We start from the raw sequence: 27,400 nt of genomic DNA, 5'->3' as shown, positions 1-27,400 counted from the left end.
ATATGCTTTGTCATGAGAAAATGTGTCTTTTTATTTGATTAATTCATTATGTTATTTATTAATATTTTATTTTTACTTTTATTTTTATTTTTATTTTTTGTATTATTATGTTATTATTTATTAATAGTAATAATATTATTATTAATATTAATATATAATTTGTGTAATGAATATTATATATACTTCAATTTATGTATTTAGACTATAATTTAATCATTATCTAAAATATTTTGTTGTTTTATATGATAATTTTTAATTATCATTCAATTCATTTTCATACTTTAATATTATTATTAGAATATAATATATTAATATATTAGAAGTTAAAGTTCTTTATGTTGGGGACCTTCTCTTCTTGCTTCTAATTGGGCTTCTATTGAGCGTGTTCAGACGTCGTTTTTACAACGCATCATCAAATGTCACAGACTCACCCCCCACAGCATTGTCTTAGCCAAGTTTGGAGCTCATCCTTTTAGGCTTGCGACCATTTTTTACTTGATCTGGTTTCTCCATCGTCTTCGTGGTTTCATGGAATCTGATGTTGGTCGTCACAGATACTCTCATCTAGCATACTGTTCTTCTGTTCAGGTTATGAGATCCGACACTTACACTAGATCTCATTGTTGGTATGCCCTAACCACCTCTCTGTTGGGTTCAATCAAAATTGACATTAATCGTCGCCCTCCATATCAATTCTCATTGGATGCTCCTGCTCATCTCCTCCCCTCTCGTCAGGAGTTGAATGAGTATGTTCGACAGGATATCTACAGACAATGCATTATCACCACTTGGAGTAATCCTCCTAAAGGATTACGTCCTAAGATGGCATTTTATGCTGAGCATTTTCTTGAGATTCAGAATGGTATTATTGTGTGTCCTGCTTATCTTTATCGGTGTTGGTGTCACACCCTTTGATTCTCTTTTGGGCTCCTTCAAAGTTGGCTCTCATCATCTTCGGGTTCGGATTGATCACCATATGGACAGAGAGGATCAGGTTTATAGATTGTGTACTTTAGTGGAGGTTGAGACTGAGACCCATTTCTTATTTCGTTGCCCTATCTACTATGAGATCAGAGGGAGATTTTTTGTCTTTTTAGGGACTGTTCCTCTCTTTCAAAGTTCTTCAATTATGAAGATCAACGATGTCTTGCACTTTATCTTTCGGAGGCCACCTAACTTCGTGAGCATACCCTTCAGTTAGCCACATCTCAGGACCACACCTCTAACCAGCGCATCACCGCCTTTTTCTCCCCCTTGTCTCCGTCACAGGGTGTGCAAAGGCCTTCCAACATCACTCCTCCCAGATCGGTCAGACATTGTACCAATCTTTCCAGGCAGCTGCACTCCTCCAGTAGATCTCGGCGGCGATCTATCACTTTGAATTGTACATGGTTATATCCTTCTGTGACTGACTTCTTTGTACCTAGGAAGGGTTCTTAGTCCTTGCCTTGTCTTAGTCTTCTGTCTTGTATTTGTTTCTTTTAAGTCACCAATTCATGATCCTGTTGTTGCTGGCTCATCTATTTGTATGCTCAGTCCCATAAACCTTTATGGTCTTTTGTTGGACATTAATATTATTATCTTATCTTATCTTATCATATTATAATATTATAATTATATCATTATTGATATTATATTATTCATTTTTTATTAATTATTCATTTCTATTATAATTATATAAATCTTATTTTGACGAGGATATCACAATCCTCCCCTCTTAAATTTTAAAAAGATCATTTATGCATAACTTTCCTTGTAAAGCCAACATATGAAACATATAATTAGATGCAAGACGACAAAAGGAATTCATAGATTATACATCTTAATGCATGAAAACACAAAGCATACACGATTTAAACACATGGGTGCATGAAGACATGAAGTAGACACTTGAGTGCATGAAGGAGGCACGAAGTAGACACATGAATACGTGAAGGCACGAAGCATGCACAATGTAGACACATAATACATGCATTCTTGATTAATGCTTTACAATTTACAAAATGTAACGAGCTAGGGTTAAACAGTGATTTACAAAATTTACGTTTTCAATATGCTTTGGCTATGAATCTTGCAGCCACAAGCAATCATTAGTACATACATGTATATATAAGCTTCAAAAAAATTGTCACAATAATCAAATCCAAGCCCGACACTAAGTCAGAGAGCGGAACTTTGGTCCCCTTGGCCTTGGTGGAAGGTGTTAACCATCCACACAAGGTGGCCTACTTAGTAGGATGTGTGTTTTGCCTCCATATTTATTTGGGATCCCTATTTTGTTTTTCTCTTACTACTTTTCTAGTCGAGAAGAACACTTTGGATGTAAACAGATTCAAGCCCTTCAGTTTTCTTGGGACTTACCTGCAAGGCACTTGGGGTCGCTAATCACTACCATATCACTGGAATAACTGATTGGCTGGATTTACACTAGCTTCTCCCTGAATACACCTTTGTTCTATGTTCTCAAACTTAATAACAATTGTAATGTTCCATGATAGGATTAGCTGCTCATCTTTAACACTCATAATCTTATTATGAATTCAACTCAACACGGAAGGAGTCGATATTATCCAAGTTGCCTACACACCACTATCAAGGTTGTTGATCCCCATCCTTTCTTTGGACAAAGATCCATTGCTTGGAATTTTATACAAGCCCCTCATTAGTAACATCACAATCTTACCTTCTTAGCCAAATAGCAATGGACTGAGATTATACATATATTTATATAATTCTCATTTAGTTATCAATGCCATTTGTAATGTCCCTTGATTGGGTTTAGTTCAAATTAACACATATTTGGGCAATCTTACTATCAAAGATCATTACATTCATGCTAACCCTATTATTATTATTTTAGTTTAAGAAGGATGCTTTGGATGTAATCAGATTGCTTGGACAGAAATCCTCAATAGGCTCTCCCTCAAAGTTTAAGACCACGCCCTTAAGCCTTTCTTGGGATGATGACCTCAAGGTGCTTGGTGTCTCTGATTCTTGGTCTATTGGGATCAACCTATTAGCTAGAATTTACTCTAGCCTCTCCCTGAATATACCTCTAATCTCCTCCTCAAATACTCAGTTTAATAATAAGTTACATGCACATTTGTGGGTGTATATATATTAACGACGATTAGCAAGAATAAAGGTTTCTGTACACACCTGATATATATATATATATATATATATATTGGTTTATTAAGATTGCCTAACTGTTCAAGGAATATATTTATTAATATCTTTATTCCCGAAGACTGGTACTGCTCAGTATTTCTTTTCTTATTTTCTTTTCATGGTATTGTTAGAATCGATAGTTAATTGTTCTGTATCTTCTAACTGTTAGTTTTTATTTCCTTTGTGCTATTCCTTTTCCATATAGTGCTAGGTATTCATTCTCTCTCTGATTGTTTAGTGTTGTCTAGTGTATGTTTTCTTGATCCCCTTAGGCTGGTAGGCAGAGGCTCTGTGTTGTCCTCTATCCTATATAAGCCTTTTTCTTCAACCTTGTAATTTGTAAAATAATTAATTAGTAGCTATTGTCCTTGTTGGATTATTCTCATTCTATGTTGTACTTTATGAAATAACCATATCCGGTTTTCTTTATCAGTCTGCATCTAGGATAAAGATTTTTCTAAATTGCTAATTTTAATAGTATGCCAATAAGGTGTTATCTCAAAGAGGTGATCACATACTTGATATCTGTCTGTTTGATGAATCCCCATTTCTTGTTCAATTTTATATATTTCTTATTTCCTAATCAAGGAATGTTGTCGCATTGAGTGAAGATGTCCTTCCAACTAAAGTTTCCTTTACTGCTAGTACAATTCTAAGATAAATATCACCGTCGTTACAAATCTTTGATAGGTCTAAACATGGTTTCAACTTGCTTGTCATCACCATTATGCTAGCTACTATATGGTTGCACGAAGGGCTGATTGAAATTTATGCCTCCAAATTCAACAATACAGTAACCTTCATCTATGATTTACACTCAATTCTTAGGTTTATGACAAATGAGTGTATGGTACAGCAACAATCAATACAAGTGACTCATCTTGATGTTATGCAAGGAAAGTATCGCCAAGGATTCTCGTATATTCCTATTAACTGATGGAGGGATTAAAATTATCACTGAACAACACTGTTAACTATACAGAGCTATATCTATGCATAGTGTCTTGACAAGGAACGGCTTTGATATGTATATTTTCTATCAATGAAATTGACCAAATGTCAATTTGATGATGATCTCATCTGTGAATCTTATTTGTTGATGTGTTAAAACTCCTATTTGCAATAAGAGTACCTTTTTCTTCTACGATTGAATATTGTGCAGTCAAGGTATGTACGGCAATATAGTAATTATTCGATTAGACTTTGCTGATGGTATTTCAACATTCTCTATAGATTTGTGGTTTTGTTGTGCTAACTATTTCTAAGTAGTTGTTCCAAGACATATTATTGTTTGAATTCTGACAGTATTTGGTAATGGCTAATTAGACATTATAGTTTTGTTGACTAGATTGGTGTAAATGCTGACAGTATATTTCACTTTCTGATTTGCTGATTGGTTCAAAATGTCCCTGATTTGGTTGTAAACATAGACATAATGTTCAACTTGCTGTTGCTGTTAGTAATCTATATCTATCACTTTACCCCCCAGTCAATTCCTTTATTTTTTGCTATGCTCCTTTGTTGCTCCCTATAAATAGAAGAGATGATTCAGTCCTGGGCAGCAATAGTTGATCCCAAGTAATTGGATATCTTTCTATATCAATGATTTATCTAATCTCTGCTCATGACATATGTAATTCCTTGATTCTAGTGTGTTAAAAGAGATACTCTCAGTCTCCATCTATTGATGTATTCCCCTAATAATAAGGGTGTTGTCATCTGAAAAATATTTCACCAAAAAACTCATCTACAGTTCTTCACTATGCAATATATCGGTTTCATTATAGTGTTAGTCAATTGCAGTGAACAACAGTTTGAATGCCCGTCCCTCTCTTGTCAAATAAAAGAAAATATCAAATCTCGATAACAATGTTTTTGTCTTGATAACAATAATGTTTGTTATTATATCTAATGGCATACAGGCGGGAATGGAGGCTGCCACGATGGAAATCAGGCGTTGGCAACAACAGTTTCATGGTGCCTTGGCTTCGTAGGGATGGCAGAAGGACAGGGAAATCATCTTCCCAGTTGCGGGCGCAAGGGCAGACTGGTTTTGTTTGGCAGAGGGTTTAGGGCTACGGGGTCTCAAGACGATCCTTAAATTTTCCCCAAGCAACAGAAATTAATGACAGAATGCCTCCACGATGGAATAGTAAACACTAGGGTCTGGATGGCCCTAGTTCTTAGAGGCCTGGGAGGAAGGGGAATGGGGCTTTTTTGCGCTCTAATGGCAATTTATTGATCCCTCAACCCTTCCATTTCAAGAAGATCGAGCGAAAGTATTGGCGACCAAAACAAGCTCACCAAGAGAACATAGTGGCAGCAGGTATGCTATCTAAAGCCTATAACCAAAACATTTGTAGGGTTTCCACTCTCCTGGTGCAAAATCCATCCTAGAGTGAATCTATAAAACATTTGCAATGTAGGGCTTTGTTTCTAAAATGGCTAGGACCCTGGACCTCTGTAAGGAATATTCAAGAGTGGTTGAATGCAAACTAGGGAGAGAATATTGTGCTCAAACCCTTGCTAATGAATTTTTTTTTGCCATTTGCCCAACATCGGATGATAAGAGGAGCATTTTAAATGGTGGCCCGTTTATGCTGGATGGGAAAGGTTTTTATGTGTGTGATTGGAGGCCGAACTTCAATCCGGAAACTGAAAAGGTGAAAGAGGTCTTGATCTGGGTTAATTTAAAAAATCTACCTTCAAAGTATACGGATAAGGAAACCCTGAAGATGATTGGGGATAGTTTAGGAGTTTTTATTAAATCGGAAGAATTGTTAGATAAGAATCGCCTATATCAGTATTCCCGAATCTTGGTTAAAATGCAGGATTGTTACTCAGTTTCGGATCGCATTACTATTTGTACTCCAAAAGGGGAATTTGCAGTCAATGTGGATGTTGATTATGCTAACCATGTTATGCTCCAAGAGGATATTGGTAAAGGGAAAGGATAGATGGAGAATTATTGCCTGGATTTGATGAAGCTTTTTGAGAAACAGAGAGAAATCATTCCCCCACGGTCCATTTCCTTCGAATTTGGCAGATCTGATCAATGAATTGGAGAATGATCCCAGTGATGGTAGTTGCAGTTCGCATCAAGATGAGTTTTGAGGGAATGTTGCCCAGTCAACACAAGTGGTGACTGAAACCCCCTTCTCTCAGTTGTGTAATATCCAAGGGATTGGGCATGTTTCCACTCCTCAGGGTCAGACTCTGTATGCCCTCGATACTTGCGACAAGTATATGGGTGAAGGAAAATTACAAGATGTGGTTGAGAGAGAACTGAAGCCATAGGAGGAGTGTGTCAATCAGGTGGTGGGGGAGACTATATCTCCGAGAGGCAAGGACTAGGTGGAGGAGGAAACTTTCAAAGATATCCAAATTTCTTCGATTACAACTCTAGATTCTTTTTTGGATAGTGAGAAGCCACAAACAAGAGATATTTTGGCTTTTGAATTGAAGTTTTCTGGTGATGAGGATATTGGAGTTGATGAGTGTGGGGTTATGGATTTGTTGGTTTTGGAAGAGGAGCGATCAATAAGTATGACACCATCAGTTATCAGTAAACCGAAGGTCTATGAGAAGAAAAAAAGGGGCCCTAAACCGGTGAGAGTCAAACTCGCCATGGCTGGTAATGCAGTAGACCAAGCCAAATTGTTGAGACCGGGAAGGGGATATACCTCTTCCCGGAAGCCATGAAGCTCCTTTCGTGGAATGTCAGGGGCTGCAATGCCCCTGAAAAATTGTGCTTGATCAAACATGTGGTTGATCAAGCAAATGTTGATGTGGTTTCTTTACAAGAAACGAAGTTAAGTGGTGAACGTAGTGTTTTTCTCTCTAAGAAACTCTCTTCTTGGCAATGTTTGATGGTGGATGTTGATGGTGCGCCTAGAGGCTTAGGGGTTTTTTGGAAAGAGGCTTCAGTTAGTGTTTCTTTGATTGAATCTGGCTCGTGTTGGCAACTAGTGAATATCTCTTCTTTTCAGCTTCATATGAGTTTTTTGGCTTCTAATATATATGGGCCGTGTCAACAGACCATGAAATCACAGTTGTGGTCTCTTTTGACAGATAAATTGATACAGTGGAATTATAGGCTAGTGGTCCTTGGTGGAGATTTCAATGCAATTTTATCTCCGAGTGAGAAACTTGGGGGGTTGTTTAAATTGAACAGAGGCCATCAAAAGTTTGCTGATCTCGTTTTAAGGAATAATCTACACGATTTACCATTTTCAAATGGAGATTTCACATGGACTAATCGGAGGAAAGGTTTCACTAATATTGCAAAGAAGATTGATCGTTTTTTGCTGGGTGGGGATTGGAGCAGCACAAAATGGTTGTGCCAAGCTGATATCTTGCCCCTTACAAGTTTTGATCACTTTCCTATTTGTTTAAATGTTAGGAATGATTCAACTCTGGAGCGTGCTCCTTTTAGATTTGAAAAGATGTGGATGCGGGAAGAAGGTTTTTTTGATTTGGTCAAAGGATGGTGAAATACGGCTCCTAAACATAAGGGATCCTTTGCTTTTAAGTTTTCCAAGAAATTACAGCATGTGAAGGAACAGTTGAAGGTGTGGAACAGGGTAGTGTTTAAAAATATTTTTGATGAGAAGTTTAAGCTAGAGAAACAGTTAATGGAAGTGAATGAGGTGGTGATGGCAGGGGGTTTGGATGAGGTTTTATATCAAAAAAAACTGCAGTTGAAGAAAGAATATGAGGCAGTTTTACATAAGGAGGAAATTTTTTAGCAACTGAAGTCTTGAGAATTGTGGCTCAAAGAGGGTGATCGTATACTAAATATTTTCATAATTCAGTTAAGGAAAGGAGAACAGTCAATAAGATTTTCTCTATTAAGAATGTGGATGGGGTTACTCTCATGGATTAAGCTCAGATTAATGGGGAAGTAGTCAGGTTTTTTAAGAATCTAATAGGCACTCCACATAATAATGCCTCAGAGGAGGACTATCTAGGATTGTTGGATGGTATTCCTAAGCTGATTTCAGATGCCCAAAATAACATGTTAACTTGCTCGGTCTCTTTGGAGGAAGTGAAATCTGCTCTTTTTAGTTTGGGAAGGGATATGTCACCTAGCCTGGATGGGTTTTTGGCTCTTTTCTTTCAGGAAGCGTAGGATTTTGTTGGGCAAGAGCTCTAGGAGGTGATAGAGGAATCTAGAAGGAAGAATTTTGTGTTTAAAGACTTGAATAATACCTTTATTGCACTCATACCCAAAAAGGCAAATAGGGAGACTTTCTGTGATTTTAGGCTTATTTCCTTGTGTAATAATGTATACAAGGTGATTTTGAAGGTAATTGCAAATAGGCTTAAGTTGGTTTTACCCACAATCATATCCTCGGAACAGAGTGGTTTTGCTCCTAGGAAGCCTATCTTTGAAGGTGTCATTATAGCTCATGAAGCCATACATTTGTTGAGAATGAAGAAAGATGCAGGTATGATGATAAAACTGGATATTCGTAAGGCTTATGACAATGTGAATAGGCTGTTTTTGATGAAAGTTTTGGATAAGTTTGGTTTCAGTAATTGCTGGTGTAAGTGGATTCTTTCTTGCATTGATTTCCCCCGTATTTTGGTTTTAGTGAATGGCAGCCCCCAAGGTTTTTTTGATATGTAAAGGGGTATACGTCAAGGTGACCCCTTATCTCTCTTTCTTTTTATTATTCTAGCAGAAGTACTGGGAAGAGCAATTTTTAAAGCAAGAAGGGATGGAAGGTGGAATGGACTGCAAGTTGCTAGAGGTGTTGATCCAGTAACACACAGTTGGTGGATGACAACTTTCTTATGGGAGAAGCTAATATTAGGAAGGCTCAATGTATTAAAAAATGTGCTAGAGGTATATGGTAAAGTGTCTAGGCAGTGTATTAACTGGAGAAAATCAGAAATTTTCTTTTTTAATACTGCAAGTAAGATTCAGGCCAAGATATGCTGAATTCTAGGGGTAAAGCAGGGATTGCTACCTAATAAGTACTTAGGTATACCTCTATTTCAAGGCAGGAATAATGCTAATCTATGGAAAGAACTAATTGATAATTGCATCAACCGTTTGGATGGTTGGAAAGGGAGGTGGTTGTCCTTTGCGGGAAGAATCTTGCTCCTTCAAACAGTTATTTCAGCTATTCCAACCTTCTTTATGAGTTGTTTGAAGATACCAGTGGAGGTATTAAGGTATAATGAACAAAGGATGAGAAAATTCTTGTTTGAATGGGACCCAAAATGAAGAAAAAATTCCGCTGGTAGCATGCGAATCCTTGTGCAAGTTGAAGAAACAAGGGGGAGTGGGCCTTAGGAGGTGGCAAGTTGTTAATAAGGCTTTGGGAGCCAAGTTGATATGGGAGATGTATGAGCATCTGAATCAACTATGGGTTAAAATACTATAGGCTAAATATTTAGATTCAAGGGATCCATTGCGGATTTTGATAGTTAGGAATCCTCTGAAAGGTTCAGCTGTTTGGAATTTCATGTTGGAGTGTGGGCCTATTATAACTAAACATATCTCTTGGCACATTGGAAATGGGGAAAAAAGCCTCCTTCTAGCATGATTCCTGGAATGGGATGGGCAAATTGGCTGAGTTGGACGGTATGGAAAATCTTATTCCTGTGATTGAGGTTGCCTGGGGTACCACAGTGGACTGTTATGTGGAGGAAAAAAATATGGAGTTGGGCCCATCTTGGGCTTGGAGGGACTTTTCTAATTTGCAGCTGTCAGATGAGCATAAATCAAGGCTAGAAGGCATCTTTAAGGAAAGGCGGATTATTTTGAGGAATAAGGAGGATAGGATTGTTATTCTGCTAAGTTGGGATATCAGCTCTGTGGAAATGTGACAACTCCTGAGGGGTGGCCACATAAGTTGTCCCGGAATTTATTATGCTTGCCCAAGGCAAGAGCATTTGCTTGGCTTGCTTTGCAAGGAAGGATTCTTACAGATGATAGAAGGTATAAATATGGGTTTGTGGGCCCGTCTCGTTGTGCTCTCTGTATGAAGGCAAAGGAGTCTGTGAATCACCTTTTAGCCCACTATGACTTCGCTCAACAGTGTTGGATGTGGTTGAAGACGCATTTATGCTAGACTGCTCCTCTACCGGATTTGGTTAAAGGTATCTTTAAATGTTGACAGGTGGATTTCAAAAAATCCTTCTACTCAAATATTTGGGTTGTAAGTCCAGCTTTAGTTATATGGGAAATGTGGAAGGAGAGGAATCGGCGTATTTTTCAAGATAAAGCGAAAAGTGTAGATGGTGTTTGGGATTGAATTCACCGAGCTATTGAAGAATGTAGAGATGCCAATGGAGTACTTCAACACCCTAGGAGATGTTTCAATTACTAGGATGGCAGAGTGCAAAAATTTTGGACAGGGATTAGAATCAAATGGGAAGATGATCGAGATTTGGAAGGGAAGCTGAAAATTGACAAGAAAGAAATCAAGTGGTGCCTGCCAAAAAAGCAATGGATTAAAATCAACATTGATGGCGCATCAAAAGGGAATAAAGGAGTTTCAGGCGCAGGGGCAATGGCTAGAAATGATAAAGGGGAAATCATTGGGTTTGTGGCTGAAAGGTTGGTTGATGGCACCAATAATGCAGCCGAGATTGAGGTTGCACTGTTGGCAGTTTTATTAGCCAAAAAATTAGACATTACACATCTTCACTTGGAAGGGGATTCAAAAGTGGTGGTTGATGTCAGAGGCTCGATGCAAACATGGTTATATTAGAACCCGATTCAAATGATTAGAGAGTCGTTGGGTACATTTACAGATTTTTAGGTGAGCCACGTGTATAGGGAGGGCAACATGAAAGTGGACAAGTTGGCAAACTAAGCCACAACTTTTTCCCAAATTAATTCTATTGAAGTTAATGATCTACGTACGATATGACTGGACTCTTGAGGTGGCGGTAGTGTTTGGTTTCATCACTGGTGTCAGTCCTTTATTGCTAGTTGGTGGATTCTTGTGGGAGTTGATAGAGGGGCGCGTGTGATGAGAGGCTAGGAGATGGCTTTGGATTACCTAAACTGGTTTTTTAAGTTCCTATCAGTGGTCGTATCTTTTAAGTGGCGGCAACCAATAAGTATTGATTTTGTTTGGAAGATTTTGCGTGTGAGGCGGGTGCTTTTATAGGATGGTATGCAAGGCAGCTCATTTACGAAACGCGGTGTTGGTTGAATTAAGGCTTTAGTTTATTTGCAGTACAAGGAGACGTATGTAATGGAGGCCTCCTTTGCTTTGGATTCAAACAACGAGATGAAAGCTTTTAAAGGGCCGATTAGTAAGGAAAGGATCAAATGCCTTTTGAAGATTAAGACTAATGCAATGATAGAAGCGGTGTTGGGTGTGGGGGATACTCAGTTCCAGAAACGAGCGGTTAAGCGGCGCTCCAATTTGGATGTTATTGCAATGGTGGTAGCGTGGGGATTGGAGTTAAACAATTCCACAAAGAAGGTTGGATATGTGGCAAAAGCTTTGTTTGCAGAGGATATGCTGGGGAGTTTAGACTCCATTCTTGAGTGGTTTGTACCAAGCATTGGCTCGGACCTTTCTGAGTGTTTTGAGGATGAGGATGAAGGTAGACACTACGGCTACATTCCCTTCTTGTGGTGGAGAGCAAAGGCAGACAAGCCTTCTTTATATAAGGCAGCAAAAGATGCATGAGAAAAGTTGTGGGAGGAGCTTAACAAGGAGGAAGGCAGGGATGCTCAACCGGCGAATGAATGGGCCACCTTTCCACGTCGAATGTGCAGTCCTCAAGGTCAATGTGCTGCTTTGGAGACGCAAGGATAGTATTTTCACTTGACAATGATATGGGCTAGGGTATGCTGGAAAGCTGACAGTGTATAAAGTTTTTGTGCAGGGGAATGCTATGTTTTTAGTTGGCTGATATGTTAGTGGTAGGGAGCTAAGGCTTATTATGGGTGGGTTGTTTTTGTATATGTATAGCTGCAGATTGTATTGAAACTAGGATTGGCAGTCAGGTTGGGTGCTCAAGCCTTTAGGGCTTTTTTGTTAATGATGTTTCGCTGATATTCGAGTGACTTGTATGTAACTGCTTTATCTTTTATCTAATATATTATACCATTACCGATCAAAAAAAATCAATGTTTTTGTCTTTTTCTCTACAGGATGGTAGGATCATGCTCTGATATCACTTGTAATCTCCAAAATCTGATTTTCTGGTTTTTGTAGACTTATTCCATATCAAAGTTTCTGAATATCAGAGTTTCGGAGGTAATCTCTCTATATGCTTTGTCATGAGAAAAAGTATGTCTTTTCATTTAATTAAATTTATTATATATTATTTATTACTATTAATATTATTATGTTTGTATTATTAGTTATTATTTATTAATATTAATAGTAATATATATGTAATGCATATTATATATACTTCAATTTATACATTTTGATTATTAATTTAATAATTATCTAAAATTATATTTTATAGTTCTGGACGATAATATTTAATTATCATTTAATTCATTTACATACTTTAATATTATTTGATATTATAATATGATTATAATATTATATCATTCTTTTTTAATTAATTATTAATTTACATTTTAATCATATAAATCTTATTTTGACAAGGATATCACAGTATGCATTATTGATTGCCACCACTAATTCCTGCTATTATGGTGATGTCACCAAGTCAAAAAGGAGACGATTCCAATACATGAAACATATAAAAAACCCATTTGTGATATCTTCATTATGAAATGACTGAACTAATGGGGTATCTTTATTGGAGAGGAGAGTGATCTTAGATAGACACTGTAGGGAACCATTACTGATGGAGAATTTGTCGATGGAGAAAATGGTGTTTTATTTGCTAAAAGCTAAGATTTTAATTTCACTCACTCAATCAGAGTTTCAACTTCCTCTTCTTCTCTAATGTATGCCATTATTTGATCTTTTAGCTATTATGTTGTAATGTCCCTACTAGAGAGGACAATAATACTTGCAAAACCAATGTTAGAATTTATACAATAATGAAATATATTTCACTATTCTACCCTCTATCCTAACCCAACCTTAAAGACGTCTCCACATCGGGATCAATAACCCTCTTGAGGATCCTTAGATCCCTAGTTACTTCTTCGTCTTCTATGAAGTGCTTCCTTTAAGGTCCTTCCTAAAAGAAACATTCTCTATCCAGGGCCCTTGACACATATGCATATGTTGACATCTACGGAATATTCCTACCTTATGTTAAGGTCACTCTCTTCCTAATGGGACTCTCTTGATCTTTAATTATTAAGACCACTCTCTTCCCAAAGGACTCTCTTGACCTTAATAAACAATAATTTTCCACCAAGATTGAACTTGGTTCAAGTTATTACATTCATTTAATCTCTTACTATATGTGTGCGTGTGTGTCCATTCATTTATTTTGAATAAAGAATAAAATTAAACTATTGTTTATAATAAGTAATACACTTACTAGTTAATACATATATGTACTTATATTAGGAGTGTGGGACCCGATGGGTTTGCGGATGGCAATAGTCCTTAATCCTCCTTTCCTTAATTTCCTTTCCTTGTATTAGGTTTGTACATTTCCTTGCCACAGAGATTGCTAACAGTACCTCTATTGGTATGTGCTCCACGCATTCTCCTCTGCCAAAAACTGTCCTTTCTTCCTCTCATGGATGCCATTATTTGCTAACTCATTCATGTCATTTATATTTACTTATATTTTCTGCTTCCTAAAGTTCTCATGCATTTGTATATTATGTGTGTCTTTTCTTACCGACATGGACCACCTTCCGTATACTTTTGTCTTCCATTTATTATCCTTTGTTTTTCTATTCAATGTTGTTATATTCCCATATATATTGTTTTCCATGCCTATCCCTTCACCTATTTATATAGGTGTATGCATCACTTCAAATAGTGTACGTGAGATTTGGGAGTGGGTCCGTCCTATAAGTGATAGTGTTATCAAGTACATAATTATTTGTTGGGTCCACTTAGAATGTAATGAACATTTAGAAAATAAGTTGGTATTTAGTAGATGTATTTAATAATCAATTAACAATTAATATATTGTGAATAATCAATTATTATTACTAGCAATATCCATAACATCAATAAAAAAATTGAATATCATTGTTGTTACTTTGGAGATCATGATTTTGATTTTTTATTAGTATAAATCAGTGTCACCAATAGTTGATCGGTGTATCTCATTACTTACATATCTTCATCTTTGAACGATGAAAATATTTACAACTCTCAGATAGATATGTTTGTATTTACTCCTTGTTATAATTTATTATTTAGTTTTTTTTCCTCTCGAGGGGATATTACATACACTAAGTAATTAGTAAAATATTTCATATAGTAACAAATAATTGAAGAGATCGTTACAAAGAGTTTACAAATGTACAAACAAGAAAGTACCTAATAAGAAACTTAAGAAGATCGTAAAGACAATCTTATCTACAAATAATTAAATATTATACATAATTGTTCATTAAAGTAATAAAATATTAATATTCTAATACCCTCCCTTAATGGTCAATCTGTCCACAACACCAAGTTGTCCCCTAAATTGAACAAACTTATCTAGACAAAGAGGCATAACAAATGTTTGCAATCCGATCCATTGTTGGAACATATTGCAAGTGAACAATTTCATCTTTAACCAACTGTCGAATGTAATGACAATGATACTCCAAATGTTTGATTCTTTCATCGAAGATTGGGTTCTTGGTAAGTTTGAGCACTCCCTGATTATCAAAGAACAAGAGAGTCAACAGCCTACTTGAGATGAATGTATATCTGCAAGCATCCAGCAAAGCCAAACTCCCTCACAAACTGCCCTAACAGCTCCTCAATATTTTGCTTCTATGAAGGAGAGTGAGACTGTGTGTTGCTTCTTACTAGTTCAGGTAACTGCACTAGATCCCTAAAGAGCACACAATGATACTAAGAGGAGGGTGAATCAGTATAATAATAATCTTCTTCTAATTAAAACTTGTATCCACACAATAACTTCAAATACTTAAATCAATAATTATGCACATGAACACAATAATACAATGTTTACGTGGAAACCCAATGCGAGAGAAAACCACGGCAAATCATTGTTTTTTATATAAACTTGTGCTTTTACAATGTTTTGTAGGCACCAACCTACTAAAGGTTGGAGTCTCTATCTTTATGAGCACCGACTCACTCGAAGCTCCAACCCCCACACTTCACAAGCACCGACTTACTACACACATATTGTTGTTCCACCTTGACACAGTTGCTTAATCAACTAATGGATACTTCAATTGCATACTTTTTCTTCTTCAATATGATAATATTTATGCATGAATTCTTTAATTTCCACTTGTACAAACCTTTCTCTCTTATTTTTCTACCTCAAGTCAGCCTCTAAGCAAAAATAGTTTATTTCTTCATCTATAAAACATATCTTTAATATGTATACATATGAATCATATCTCTAATATATAAGAGTATGAGCCTTCCAGATTATTGATAGGTTTTCCCAAAGTTTGAGTACGAGCCCTAGAGAAAGAACCCCTATTCTTATATAAGTTTATATCCATAGACCTGAACTTACTTCTTACTGTTCCAACATTACTGGTAATAATGATTCGTTTCACATTTGCATGGTAAAAACTCATTTCATATTTGCCATCAATGACAATATTATCAATCTCCTTGATTGGCTTTGACATCAATGACAATACTTCCATCAATCTCCCCCTTTGTCATTGATGGCAATACTTCCACATTCCTTCCAATTCTCCTCCTTTCAATATCTCTCCCCCATTGACATCAATAGCAAAAAGATAGCCATAAATCTTCCATCTACACATTAGTCATCAAATACCCCCCTTTGAATGTTCCAACGTACCCCACCTGAGAAGAATTCTCTATCATACTCTTGCTTACTCGAGGTTGTCATTTCATGCATATGCTTCTTTGAAGATCTTTCTCAAAACTTCAACATCAATGCAATCAGCTATCTATCTTCTTAATGTGATCGATTTATTTTACTCATTTCTCCATGGGTTTAAGGAATACTCTCATTTGTGTCTCCCCCTAAACTCATGCTTATCCTTACAAACTAGGTGTATGAACTGCAAATTGCCCTTGCATTGGTTTTTTCTTCTCCTTTGGTATCTTATTTCTCCAAACTTTTGCAGTTTTTCCTTTGTGATTGTCTTTGTCATCCCGTTTCTTGTCATCTCTGTGTGATTCTCCAATATCAAATCTGCAATGTTTTGTTATATGCCCATAGTTATTGCACTTATAAGATTATAGTATTGTACTTCATATATGGATTATAATTTTTGCTTCTCCATCCATGAGGATTTCTTATTTGTGCTTTGCATTCTCTTGCCTTGTGACCAAAGTAGTTGCATGAATATCAATATCCATAAAAGCTAGGTTGTGATCTATGTTTATATTCTTGGTTTATATAATCTCCTTTAAATTTCATCGATGAATCTTCCATAATACTTCCTTGACAAAGCCTTTGAATGTATGATTTCATTTGTTTACTTATCCTTCATAACTTACTCCTGTCTTGCTTGTGGATGGTCTTTGAGTATCAATAATATTTATTAGAATTTCAGAGTTGTTTTCAAATTTGAGATTGTTATTCAATTTGATTTTACTCCCCTCTAGGTCCTTTTTCAATTTTTCAATTTCTTGACTGAATTTGGTACACTCTTCTTTTTTGCTTTGATTGTTTTTCACATCATTCACAATTTGTTTGGCTTCTTCTAGTTGAGTCTTTATTTCTTTAATTTGCATCTTGTACTTAGTAACCTTCCCTATTAGCTTCTTATTTTGTATGTATGCATAGTGAAGCTCCTCCATGACATTTGCATCATCTTCTTCACTAGATGACTCTTCAATCTCTTTTTCACTACACGCCTCGTCAATATCTTCATCTTCATAACTTATCTCATCGATGCCTTCATCCTCATTGCATGCCTCATCAACATCTTCTGCTCCTTGTTTGTTGATTGCGGCCAAAAGGAGTATCTCATTTTTAACAACAGCACTTTGGTGTTCATCACCTCTCTCTTTTGATGAGTTGTTTTCTTTCTTCGAGTAAAAACTTTTTTTGTGCTTGTGAAACTTCTTCTTATGATTGTCCTTCCTATGCTTCTTTCCTTTTTTCCTTTGTGTATTCTTCATCTCCATCATCACTGGAGCCATTTTTGTTATAAGGAAATTTTGATGCATAATGTCCTGCTTTTCCACAATTAAAACACTTAGATATTATTTTTTTACTTTGCATTACCTTTCTAAACTTTCTTTTGGAGTATGCCTCTGCTTCAATTAGTTCACTACTCAAGCTATTACTAATACCATTCTTTTTATACTTCCCTTTCTTGAATGCTTTGAACATTATTTCCTTCGTAAGAATCCCACGTAATTCATCTTTTGTTAGTGTGTCCAAATCTTTCCTCTCTTCGATTACAGATAGTTTAGAATCAAATCTCATTGGTAATGGTCTTAGAAAAAAATAAGTTGTTTTTTCACTTCTTCATTGAGAACTTTCATTGAGTTGACAACTTCATCTACTCAATCAAGAAAAGAGGCTATGTCTTCATCATCCTTCATTTTAAGACTCTTGAATACCCTTCAATGGGTTTGGAGTTTGACTTTCTTCACATTATCAGATCCATAAATATTTTTTAATTTGTCCCATATATGCTTAACAGATTTACAATGCATAACTTTTGTGAACTTTGAATCGACAAGATTGCATAAAATGGCATGTTTTGCTTTCGCATTATTTCACTTCTCTTTCTAGGTGTATTTGTTGGTGATGTTGTTGGAGGTGTATAACCATCTAACACTGATTGCCAAACATCAAATCCAATTGCGTCTAAATAGGCTTCCATCTTTATACTCCAAAATGCATTATTTGTCCCACCAAAAGTTGGTGTCTTGTTTTGAAAACTTTCAGCCATTTGTGCTCTTTAGATCTACCTTCAAGTGGTCAGGCTTTATAGAAGGAACTCGCAATGATACCAATTCAAGAGCACACAATTATACTAAGGCGAGCGGTGAATCAGTATAATAATATTTTTTCCTAATTAAAACTTTTATCCACACAATAACATTAAATACTTAAATCAACAATTATGCCCATGAACACAATAACACAATGTTTACGTGGAAACCCAATGCGGAAGAAAACTGTGACAAATAATTGTTTTTTATAAAAACTTGCTCTTTTACAATGCTTTGTATGCATCAACCTACTAGAGGCTGAAAACTCTATGTTTGTGTGCACCGACTCACTTGAAGCTCCAACTTCCACACTTTGCATGCCCTAAACTATTGCACAAAAATTGTTTTTCCACCTTTACACTATTGCTTACTCAAGCGATGATGAATGCTTCAATTACATACTTCTCTTCTTCAATCTGATAAATATTTCAACATGAATTCTTTATCTCTGCTTGTACACACCTTTCTCTCTTATTTTTCTTCGACCTCAAGTCAGCCTCTAAACAGAAATATATATTTCTCCATTTATACAACAATATATATATATATGAATCATATCTTCAATATATATTCCCCTTTTTCTCTTTTCTTCTTATTCTCTATTACTCATACTTCTCAAATCGCTTACTTCTTCACATCCAACACTCAACCTCTTATTCTTCTTATTTTCATTCTTTGTTTTCAACTTTTGACAAACAAGACATCCGTTATTTACATTTGATAATACCAAGGAAACGTAACTTTTCAAAATAGAGTCAAGTCCTTTCTTAACAACACTTGCAAATTGTGATTTCTAATTTCACACTTTAACTTTGTCTTATTGAGTTTTTTCGTCATGTATCACATGCTCGAGGACAGATTTTGTTGACCTATATACACAAGAATGATTTCATTCAATATGTTGATTCAATATGTTGATCTTTGTTAGAAATGATTATCGTCGCATTCATTTCTAATATTGTTGTTTGTGTGTATGCGTATGTCATTTGAATCATATCTTTCTCTGTTTATGACACTTTAGTCGTTGCTTTAGCATGTAACATATTAAGCATAGTCTTCCTACGATAACATATTAATTGTTTTTGTCTTCTAGTGTTGTTGTGTTTGATGAGTTGGATTCCCCACAGCGAATTCCCAAATACTTGCTACAATTTATTTGTTGTTATCATTACACACGTGTTCAAACTATCAAAAAGACCCTAGCATGTAGTTATTTTCTCAATTTGTTTTATTTACTCAGACCCATGTCAAATACTCCAAATCATGTTGTTATTATTCTTATAGGTATCACCCCTTCTCTGTATATAGAGTATATTGTACTTGGCATTCCCTTCTCAAAAATGTTCAATTTGTGAATGTGTTCTCTCGATTGCTCTTCTTCATCATTGTGCCTTCCACAAAACTTCGAATATGTCTCATGATTTTGTCTTTATGCTTAGAGCATATTAATTTAATTGTTGTTCATTATACTTTTCATTTATTGGGCCTCAATAATATTACTGCTTCCGGTAATGTGATATCTCCATAACGAATATCACTAATGCTTGGTTGTTGTCGCTGCGTGAAACCCAACGCATATCTTAATGCAGTCGTCCTTCATTAATATTCTCATTACTTATAGTCTTTATTGTTATGTATATTTGATTATTGTCATGGACTTATTTCATATTGAAACTTATCTTCCATATTAATTTTGGCTCTAATTAATTACCGTCAACCTATTTCCCTCAATAGGTTCATAAATGACATTTATTCAAACACCCGTCTTTTCACACTACAAACTCGTTGCTTTTTTCTTTGCAAATTGTCCATGCTTTTGGTGATAGACTCCATATGTGACTTCAAATATAGTCTCGTGTTTATCAATTATGGTATCAACATTATCATAGTCATCTTTGACTAGTTAATGTAATGATTCCATATATCCAACTCCATTGATCTAAACTTGCTTCTTACTATTCCAACACTAATGGTAATGATTCATTTCACATTTGCGTGGTAAGAACTCATTTCATATTTGTCATCATTGACAATATTATCAATATCCCTGATTGGCTTTGACATCAATGCCAATACTTCCATCAATCCCAAACTGAGCACATTTCCAGATGTTGATGTCTTATCATCAACCCAACCTACCCAATCTGAATCTGTAAACCCATTGAGTCTAGAATCATGACTCCTAGTGTAAAGAAGTCCATAACCAGATGTGCCCTTCACATAACACAACACACACTTCCTTGGTACCCAATGATCAACCTTGGGGGTTGTCATGACGCATGAACTATAGCTCACTACAAAATTGAGATCAGGTCTAGTGGCAATGAGGTAGATAAGACGGCCCACAAGTTGCTTATAAGTAGTTTCATCAATAGTAGGAGAATCAAATTTGGCTTGTTAGATTAGGTGAAAAACTAATCTCCCAAGAACACCTGCATGCATAACCCTGTCACATGGATGAAGCAAAGAACAGAGGCAAGGAAAAATCAAGGAGGCCAAAAAGCCAGATCCATCTTATGGACATGCAAAGAGCAATATCTCATATAATCCAATAAGTGAATCTATAAAATACAAAGAGGTGAATCCTTATAAAGGAATCACGAAAACCAAAAAGGGAAACTAAATCCTAAAAAAGCTAGGGTTGCACAATATAATTAATAAAATATTAATTATATGCACCTACAAGATAGCTTAAGAAAATTAGAGTAATAGGCAACTTAATTAATTAAATCAAAGTGATTTAATTAATAAGTTAGAACAAATAATTACTCTAACCACCCCCCTTAAGCGAAGCTTGGGAGGAAGCTAACCTAGCACAGCTATGAAAGAGAATTGGGTCCCGGCAACAAGGCCAGATCAGGTACCCAATCACAACAAAATCTCTATAAAGAGGAGAAATAGAGAAAACCACATGGGAAAAACCCTACTCCAAAAAGAGATAGCAAAGAATGTTCCAGAAGAAGGAACAAAGAGATCAGAAGAGAATCATTGAAGCATGAAGAACCGCAAAACTCTGTCAAAATGCTGATCTATAGAACCTCCATGGAAATAGAAGGCATGAACCATCAACCAAAGGAACCTCCATGGAAATAGAAGGCACGAACCATCAACCAAAGAAGCATAGAACAGCAATATAACCTCCCCTTAAGGCAGGTGAGGTGACAGGCAGCTGAAAAGATGGGCCAAGAATCTCCTACAACACAGGAGCCAAACACATCGAGAGTGAGGTACAAAACACCAATAAAGGCACGTGTCATCGACACTGCATGAGGAATTAGAGAAAGAGGGCCTATAAGCAGCAAACAACTATCCCCCCCATGGCACTTTATAAAATAGTGCGAGTACAACGAATCACAATGATGAAAAAGATCCCGAAACGCAAGAGTAGCACTTTATCTCAATGCCTTGCATAAAGATGCTTACAATGAATATCAACAATGATCAGAAAAACATAAGGCTGAAACAACAGAAGGTAGAGCCCCAAAACGAAGCAACTGAAGCAACAAAATCGATCTCCAGACCTGAAACAAACAGGATATCCACCACAATGCTAAAACGCAAAAGACTGAATAGGATGTGCCTAGAATAGAATTTGGAACAACAACCAACATCAATGGAAAGAGCACAGAAAGAGCTTTCCAGCGATATAAAGAAGTCCAAAATCGGAGATCAGAAGCTCAAGATACGCCTCCCGGAGTGCAAAATAGAACATCCGGCTTTGACTGCCAAAACAGGCAACCAAACTGCATCAAAACCCAAAAACACCTGTACCAGCATCTCCGTCTCAGAACCATCTTTCCGGCGCATTTTTTGGATTGAAAAAATACGTCCGTATGCTCAAGTTACGGAGAAAAAACTCCAAGGCCTTTGAAAATGCAAAAAAAATTATTATTTTTTAATAAAAAAACAAAGAATCTCCACCACCACCGCACCGCCGGCAGAGTTGCGGCCGGGTGGTGGGAGGGCGGAGTGGAGGCCGCCATGGGTGGGGCTGCGGCGAGGCCGCGGTGGGAACCGCCGGCGGAGCCGCTACGGGCCGCTAGCGGTGGCCGCTAAGCGGGCCGCCAGCAGTGACCGCTAGTGGTGACCGCAGCGGAGCCGCTATTGGTTAGATAACCGCAGCAGCAAAAACAAGCCACAAAAAAAAAATTTCCAATTTTTTTTGAAATTTTTGCCTCGTACTGCGTGCAGGGGGCCGTACGGCCCTGTCAGACAAAAAAAATTTGCCTCCCAGACCAACGATGTCCAAAATGGACAAATTTTATATGGATTTTGACTGCAAATGGCCTTCCGGATCCAATGGAAGCGTCCGTTTGAGCCCAAAGTGCCCCAAAATTTATTTTTTTTGCAAAAAAAGTTGTCCGTACAACCTCCCACTACTCCGAAAAACGCAGCTTCTGAAATGCTTCAACAAACCATGAACAGCAAACAGCAAACAGCAAGGTTGCTCTGATACCATGTTAGAATTAGTGAAAAACTAATCTCCCAAGAACACCTGCATGCATAACCCTGTCACATGGATGAAGCAAAGAACAGAGGCAAGGAAAAATCAAGGAGGCCAAAAGGCTAGATTCATCTTATGGACATGCAAAGAGCAATATCTCATATAATCCAATAAGTGAATCTATAAAATACTATGCTCCACGGGGACGCGTCCCCTGCCTCTGTACCCTAGTACCCGTACCGGGTACGAAACGGGGACGCGGGTACGGATTTTGGACGTACCCTGCGACGTCCCTTTTTGAGGGGAAAGGGGACGGTCCCCGAAACGCAAAAAAAAATTTCGTAGGAAACTTGGGTACGGATTTCCGTACCGGGGACGGCGTTCCCGTCCCTCGCCCGTACCCTTTTGCCCACGCCGTCCTCTATTTTCCAGCCGGCCACGGGTGAGTTAAAAAGTTAAAAAAAATGGTTTTTTTTAAAAAAATTTAATCTTTTCTATTCCGCCTAGGGCCCACATGGATGTTAAGTTGTTAACCCTAATGTGTCTTCTTAAATAGTTAAAGTTGGAGTTCATTGCTCATTTGGAGTTGTTTGCAAGTTGGGAAGAGGAAGAGGAAAACATTGAACATTCAACAACAACAAAAGAGGAGTGTGTTTTGGAGGTGGAAGAGAAAGTTTTGCCTTTATTTCTACTTCATTCCAGGTATGTTTTTTATTTTCTTTTTGTTTGATTCAAACTTCATTGTTGTTTGTTGTCATTTTTCATTTTTTTCAATGACATAAAGAGGGCATGTTAATGGAACATTGAAATTTTTTTTTTTCTATAACTTGCAGCAGTATACTATAAATCATTGTAAAATCCAAAGGCAAAAACATGAGCAGCAGTGAGAGTGAGGGAAGTAATGATAGCATGGAAGTTGCCATGCAAGAAACTCAAGTGTCACAATTACAAAGACCAAGAAAAAGACCTAGGGCAGCCATTGATGAGCCTAATGTAGATGTCCCTATGCCTAATCCATTTGAGTGCCCTTCCAAAGCCTTAAAACAATATGCCAAAGGCCCATTCAACCCTAAGAAACCTCTCCTACAATTTGCCACAAAAGTAGACAAGAATAAGAAAAAAAATTCGGGGGGTAGTAGGGAATGGGAGTGTCATTTATGTAAGAAGCATTATTTTGGGAGCTACACAAGAGTGTATTGCCATCTTTTATGGATAGGTGGGCAAGGGGTGAAAGGTTGCAAAAAAATTACGGAGGAAGAAAAACTTGAGGCCAATAGGTTGTATGTGGAGGGGGAGTTATTGAAATCCGGGGGTCCTATGAGTAGCACACCCACACCCTCATTGACTCCCACTAGCACTGTTAGTAAAGGGAAGGGAAAGGCCAAGACTAAGAGAGATACCAATGTGGCTGATTTATTTAACATACAAGCAAAAGATAGAGCTGAAGAGTCCATTGGCAGATTTCTTGTTGCTCATGGCATACCATACCATGTTTCTCGTTCCTCATTCTATAAACAAATGTGCAAAGATATTTATGCTGCTGGTCCCTCATTTGTACCACCAGGAGAGACTAAATTACGCACCACTATCCTTGACAAAGAGTACTCAAAAGTAAACATTTTGATGGAGGATATGAGGCAAACATGGATGACTGATGGATGTTCTATTATCATGGATGGTTGGACCGATATCAAACATCGGCCACTCATCAATCTTATTGTCACTAGTACAGCAGGGGCCTATTTTCTTAGAGCCATTGATTGTTCGGGAAAAAAGAAGGATGCATCCTTCCAATTTCAGATTTTGAAGGATGCTATAGAAGAGGTAGGGACTTCAAATGTTGTGCAAGTAGTCACTGATTCAGCCCGTGTGTGTAAATCAGCTGGATTGATAATAGAGAGCACCTATAGACACATTTTTTGGACCCCATGTTGTGTACATGCATTGAATAACACCTTGAAGGACTTTGGGAAAATTGATTGGATAAAGACTATGGTGTTTGAGGCTAGAGACGTGCAAATGTTTATTTGCAATCATCACACATCTCTTGCATTATTTAGGACATTTTCCAAAAAAGAATTCCTCAAGCCTGTGGAGACTCGATATGCTAGCTACTTCATTTTGTTGGAGAGGATGCTTGAGGTCCAAGAGGCCTTACAATCCATGGTGGTCAATGCAGAGTGGAATAGATGGCATGAATCAAGCACCCCAGATGGAAGACTTGTCAAACGAAGAATCCTAGATGAACATTGGTGGACCACAATGAGGTAAGAAACTTAAGAATTGGTGGATATCATAATTGTTATTATTGCTGATTTAATAAAAAAAAAAAATTGATTTAAGCACTTGCTGATTTTTTTAACATATTATGTTTCTCACTTGCAATTTTCTTTCATTTGCAGATACATTTGCTCCTTCATTGACCCTATTGTGCAGGTCATTAGATATGCTGATACTGACTCTCCTAGCCTTGGAGAGATTTATGAGACTTTTGATAGCATGCTTGGGCAGATCAAGCAAGCTGTTAAAGATAAGGAACCTACTTTGGAGTTCTACGAGGAGCATCTTAAGCCCATTGTAATGAAAAGGTGGAACACTATGAACAACCCACTTCATATGGCAGCCTATGCAGTCAATCCAAAATGGTATGCACCAAGGCCTGGGAGAGTGCTTCCATCTAATGATGAGGAGGTGAGTTTAATTTATTAAAGAATTCTGATTTTATAATACATTTTTAAATATTTTATTTTATTTGTAAAGTTTATAAACTCTAAGTTCTCACTTCTTAATTTTTGTTTGTTCAATATAGGTGAAGGACGGCTTCTTCAAGGCCCTTTCAAAAATGTATAGTGCAGAGGATGCTGCAAAAATTCGAGGGCAATGGCTTGACTTTGCCAATCTTCGTGGTCCAACATTTGGTAGACCAGAGGCGAGGACTGATAGAGCTACATTAGCTCAAAAGGACCCGATTGGATGGTGGACATGGCATGGTAGAGATGCACCTGAGCTGAAAGCCCTTGCCACCCGTCTTCTCTCACAGGTTGCGAGTTCCTCTGCTGCAGAGAGGAATTGGTCTACATATAGCTTCATTCAATCGGTCAAGAGGAACAACCTTACCTCTAGACGATCAGAGAAGCTTGTGGCTGTTCATAGTGTATTGCGACTACAGGAGCGACAGAGTCTTGAGTATCGACAGACTCCAGCACTACGTTGGGATGTTAATCCTAAGGATGCATTGCAGATTGATGAGGATAACACACCCCCAGGGCTGCTTGGAGTTCCATTGGATGAGGACCCTCTGCCTACCCCTGCCAGTGATTCAGAGGATGAGATTGATGATGATCTTGATTTAGATAGAGATTTAGATTCCTAGAGGACAGCCATATATTTGGCTTTCTGCTTTTCAGATACTCAGATACATTATTGCTTTTGATTATTATGGAGTTGGACATCTCATTTACACTTCTAGTATTTACTTTCATTGTGTCATTTTGATTTTCATTTCATGCATGATGATGATAGATTGATACTTGGAGCCTTTGGGCATTTTTGCTAATTGTATGCGATATTCGGATATATCATCATATCATATTCTCATTTTGATTCTAATCTTAATAGTTTTCAATTTCCATGTATTCTATGGTGAATGGTTTATCAATGTTATGATTTATCATTGTTATGGTATGCATATCAGAAATATATCTCTAAAGAAGTCTAATTCTCCATATATAAAAAATTTAAAATCCCCTATATTTTATAGCCGTCACCTGAGGTCCCGTCCCCTAAATTTTGGCTTCGACCCGTACCCGTACCGGAAACACGTTCCCGTCCCCTAAAACGTCCCCGTCCCGGAAACTCCGTGGAGCATAGATAAAATACAAAGAGGTGAATCCTTATAAAGGAATCACGAAACCCAAAAAGGGAAACTAAATCCTAAAAAAGCTAGGGTTGCACAATATAATTAATAAAATATTAATTATATGCACCTAAAAGATAGCTTAAGAAAATTAGAGTAATAGGCAACTTAATTAATTAAATCAAAGTGATTTAATTAATAAGTTAGAACAAATAATTACTCTAACATGGCTAACAACTTCAATCCTTTCTCCATTGGTGTGGAAGCAAGTTTACAATCCCGTATACGAAACCATTCAAGCAAGTTCCTAGCCTACTTAGATTGAGAAACAAGGATGCTACCATCAATTTGCCAAACCTCAACACCTAACAAAGAAGCCCCAAATCTGTCATATCAAAATCCTTGCACAAATCATTTTTAATTTCTACAATCAAATATGTTGAACTACCAATAATGATCAAGTCATCCACACAGCCAACAAGACAAAGAATATCATCACCAGTGCATTTGATATACAAATTACTGTTAGGACAACCTGAAAACCATGAGTGTTGATCAATTTTGTTGTGCCACACGAGGCGATTGTCTGAGTCCATAGAGTGCTTTCTTGAGTGTACAAACTTGGGGTTATTTATCGGTAACCTTGAAGCCAGGACGTTGTATCATATAGATCTCTTCCTGCAACTCACCATTGAGGAAGGCACTCTTAACATCCATCTAATGGACTTTCATCCAAATTGAGTTGCAATGGCGAGGAGAAGATAAATTGTACTCATCTTGGCAGTAGAAGCAAATTTCTCATCATAGTCAATGCCCTCTCATTGTGTAAACCCTCGAGCAACTAATTTAGCATTGTACTTATCTTAGGTACTATATGAATGATACTTAGCCTTATAGAACCATTTACAGCTAATGGGTTTCTTC

The 27,400-nt window shown here is 37.0% G+C and overlaps 2 protein-coding genes across 2 annotated transcripts in view; one reads left to right on the top strand and one right to left on the bottom strand.

Annotated features, from left to right (window-relative positions):
• Positions 1-27,400, bottom strand: part of COQ3 (coenzyme Q 3) — a 276,221-nt gene that overhangs the window by 219,918 nt on the left and 28,903 nt on the right. The window lies entirely within an intron of this gene.
• Positions 23,336-26,255, top strand: LOC149565684 (uncharacterized). Its single transcript, XM_089819179.1, has 3 exons — positions 23,336-24,887; positions 25,023-25,311; positions 25,430-26,255. Exons 1-3 carry the CDS (start codon positions 23,494-23,496, stop codon positions 25,991-25,993), a joined length of 2,247 nt encoding a protein of 748 aa, XP_089675305.1. The 5' UTR covers positions 23,336-23,493; the 3' UTR covers positions 25,994-26,255.

Source organism: Cupressus sempervirens, chromosome 3 (assembly GCF_028749045.1).
Source record: "Cupressus sempervirens isolate cs-2001-9-10 chromosome 3, ASM2874904v1, whole genome shotgun sequence".
In the NCBI taxonomy this organism is placed as follows: domain Eukaryota; kingdom Viridiplantae; phylum Streptophyta; class Pinopsida; order Cupressales; family Cupressaceae; genus Cupressus; species Cupressus sempervirens.
The sequence above is the reverse complement of the archived record's forward strand: the minus strand, read 5'-3'. Positions and strand labels throughout refer to the sequence as shown.

Coding starts and splice junctions, on each gene's coding strand:
- LOC149565684 (XM_089819179.1), top strand. CDS start 23,494: ATGAGCAGCAGTGAGAGTGAGGGAAGTAATGATAGCATGGAAGTTGCC. Junction 24,888..25,022: donor CATTGGTGGACCACAATGAG/GTAAGAAACTTA, acceptor TTTCATTTGCAG/ATACATTTGCTCCTTCATTG. Junction 25,312..25,429: donor TTCCATCTAATGATGAGGAG/GTGAGTTTAATT, acceptor TGTTCAATATAG/GTGAAGGACGGCTTCTTCAA.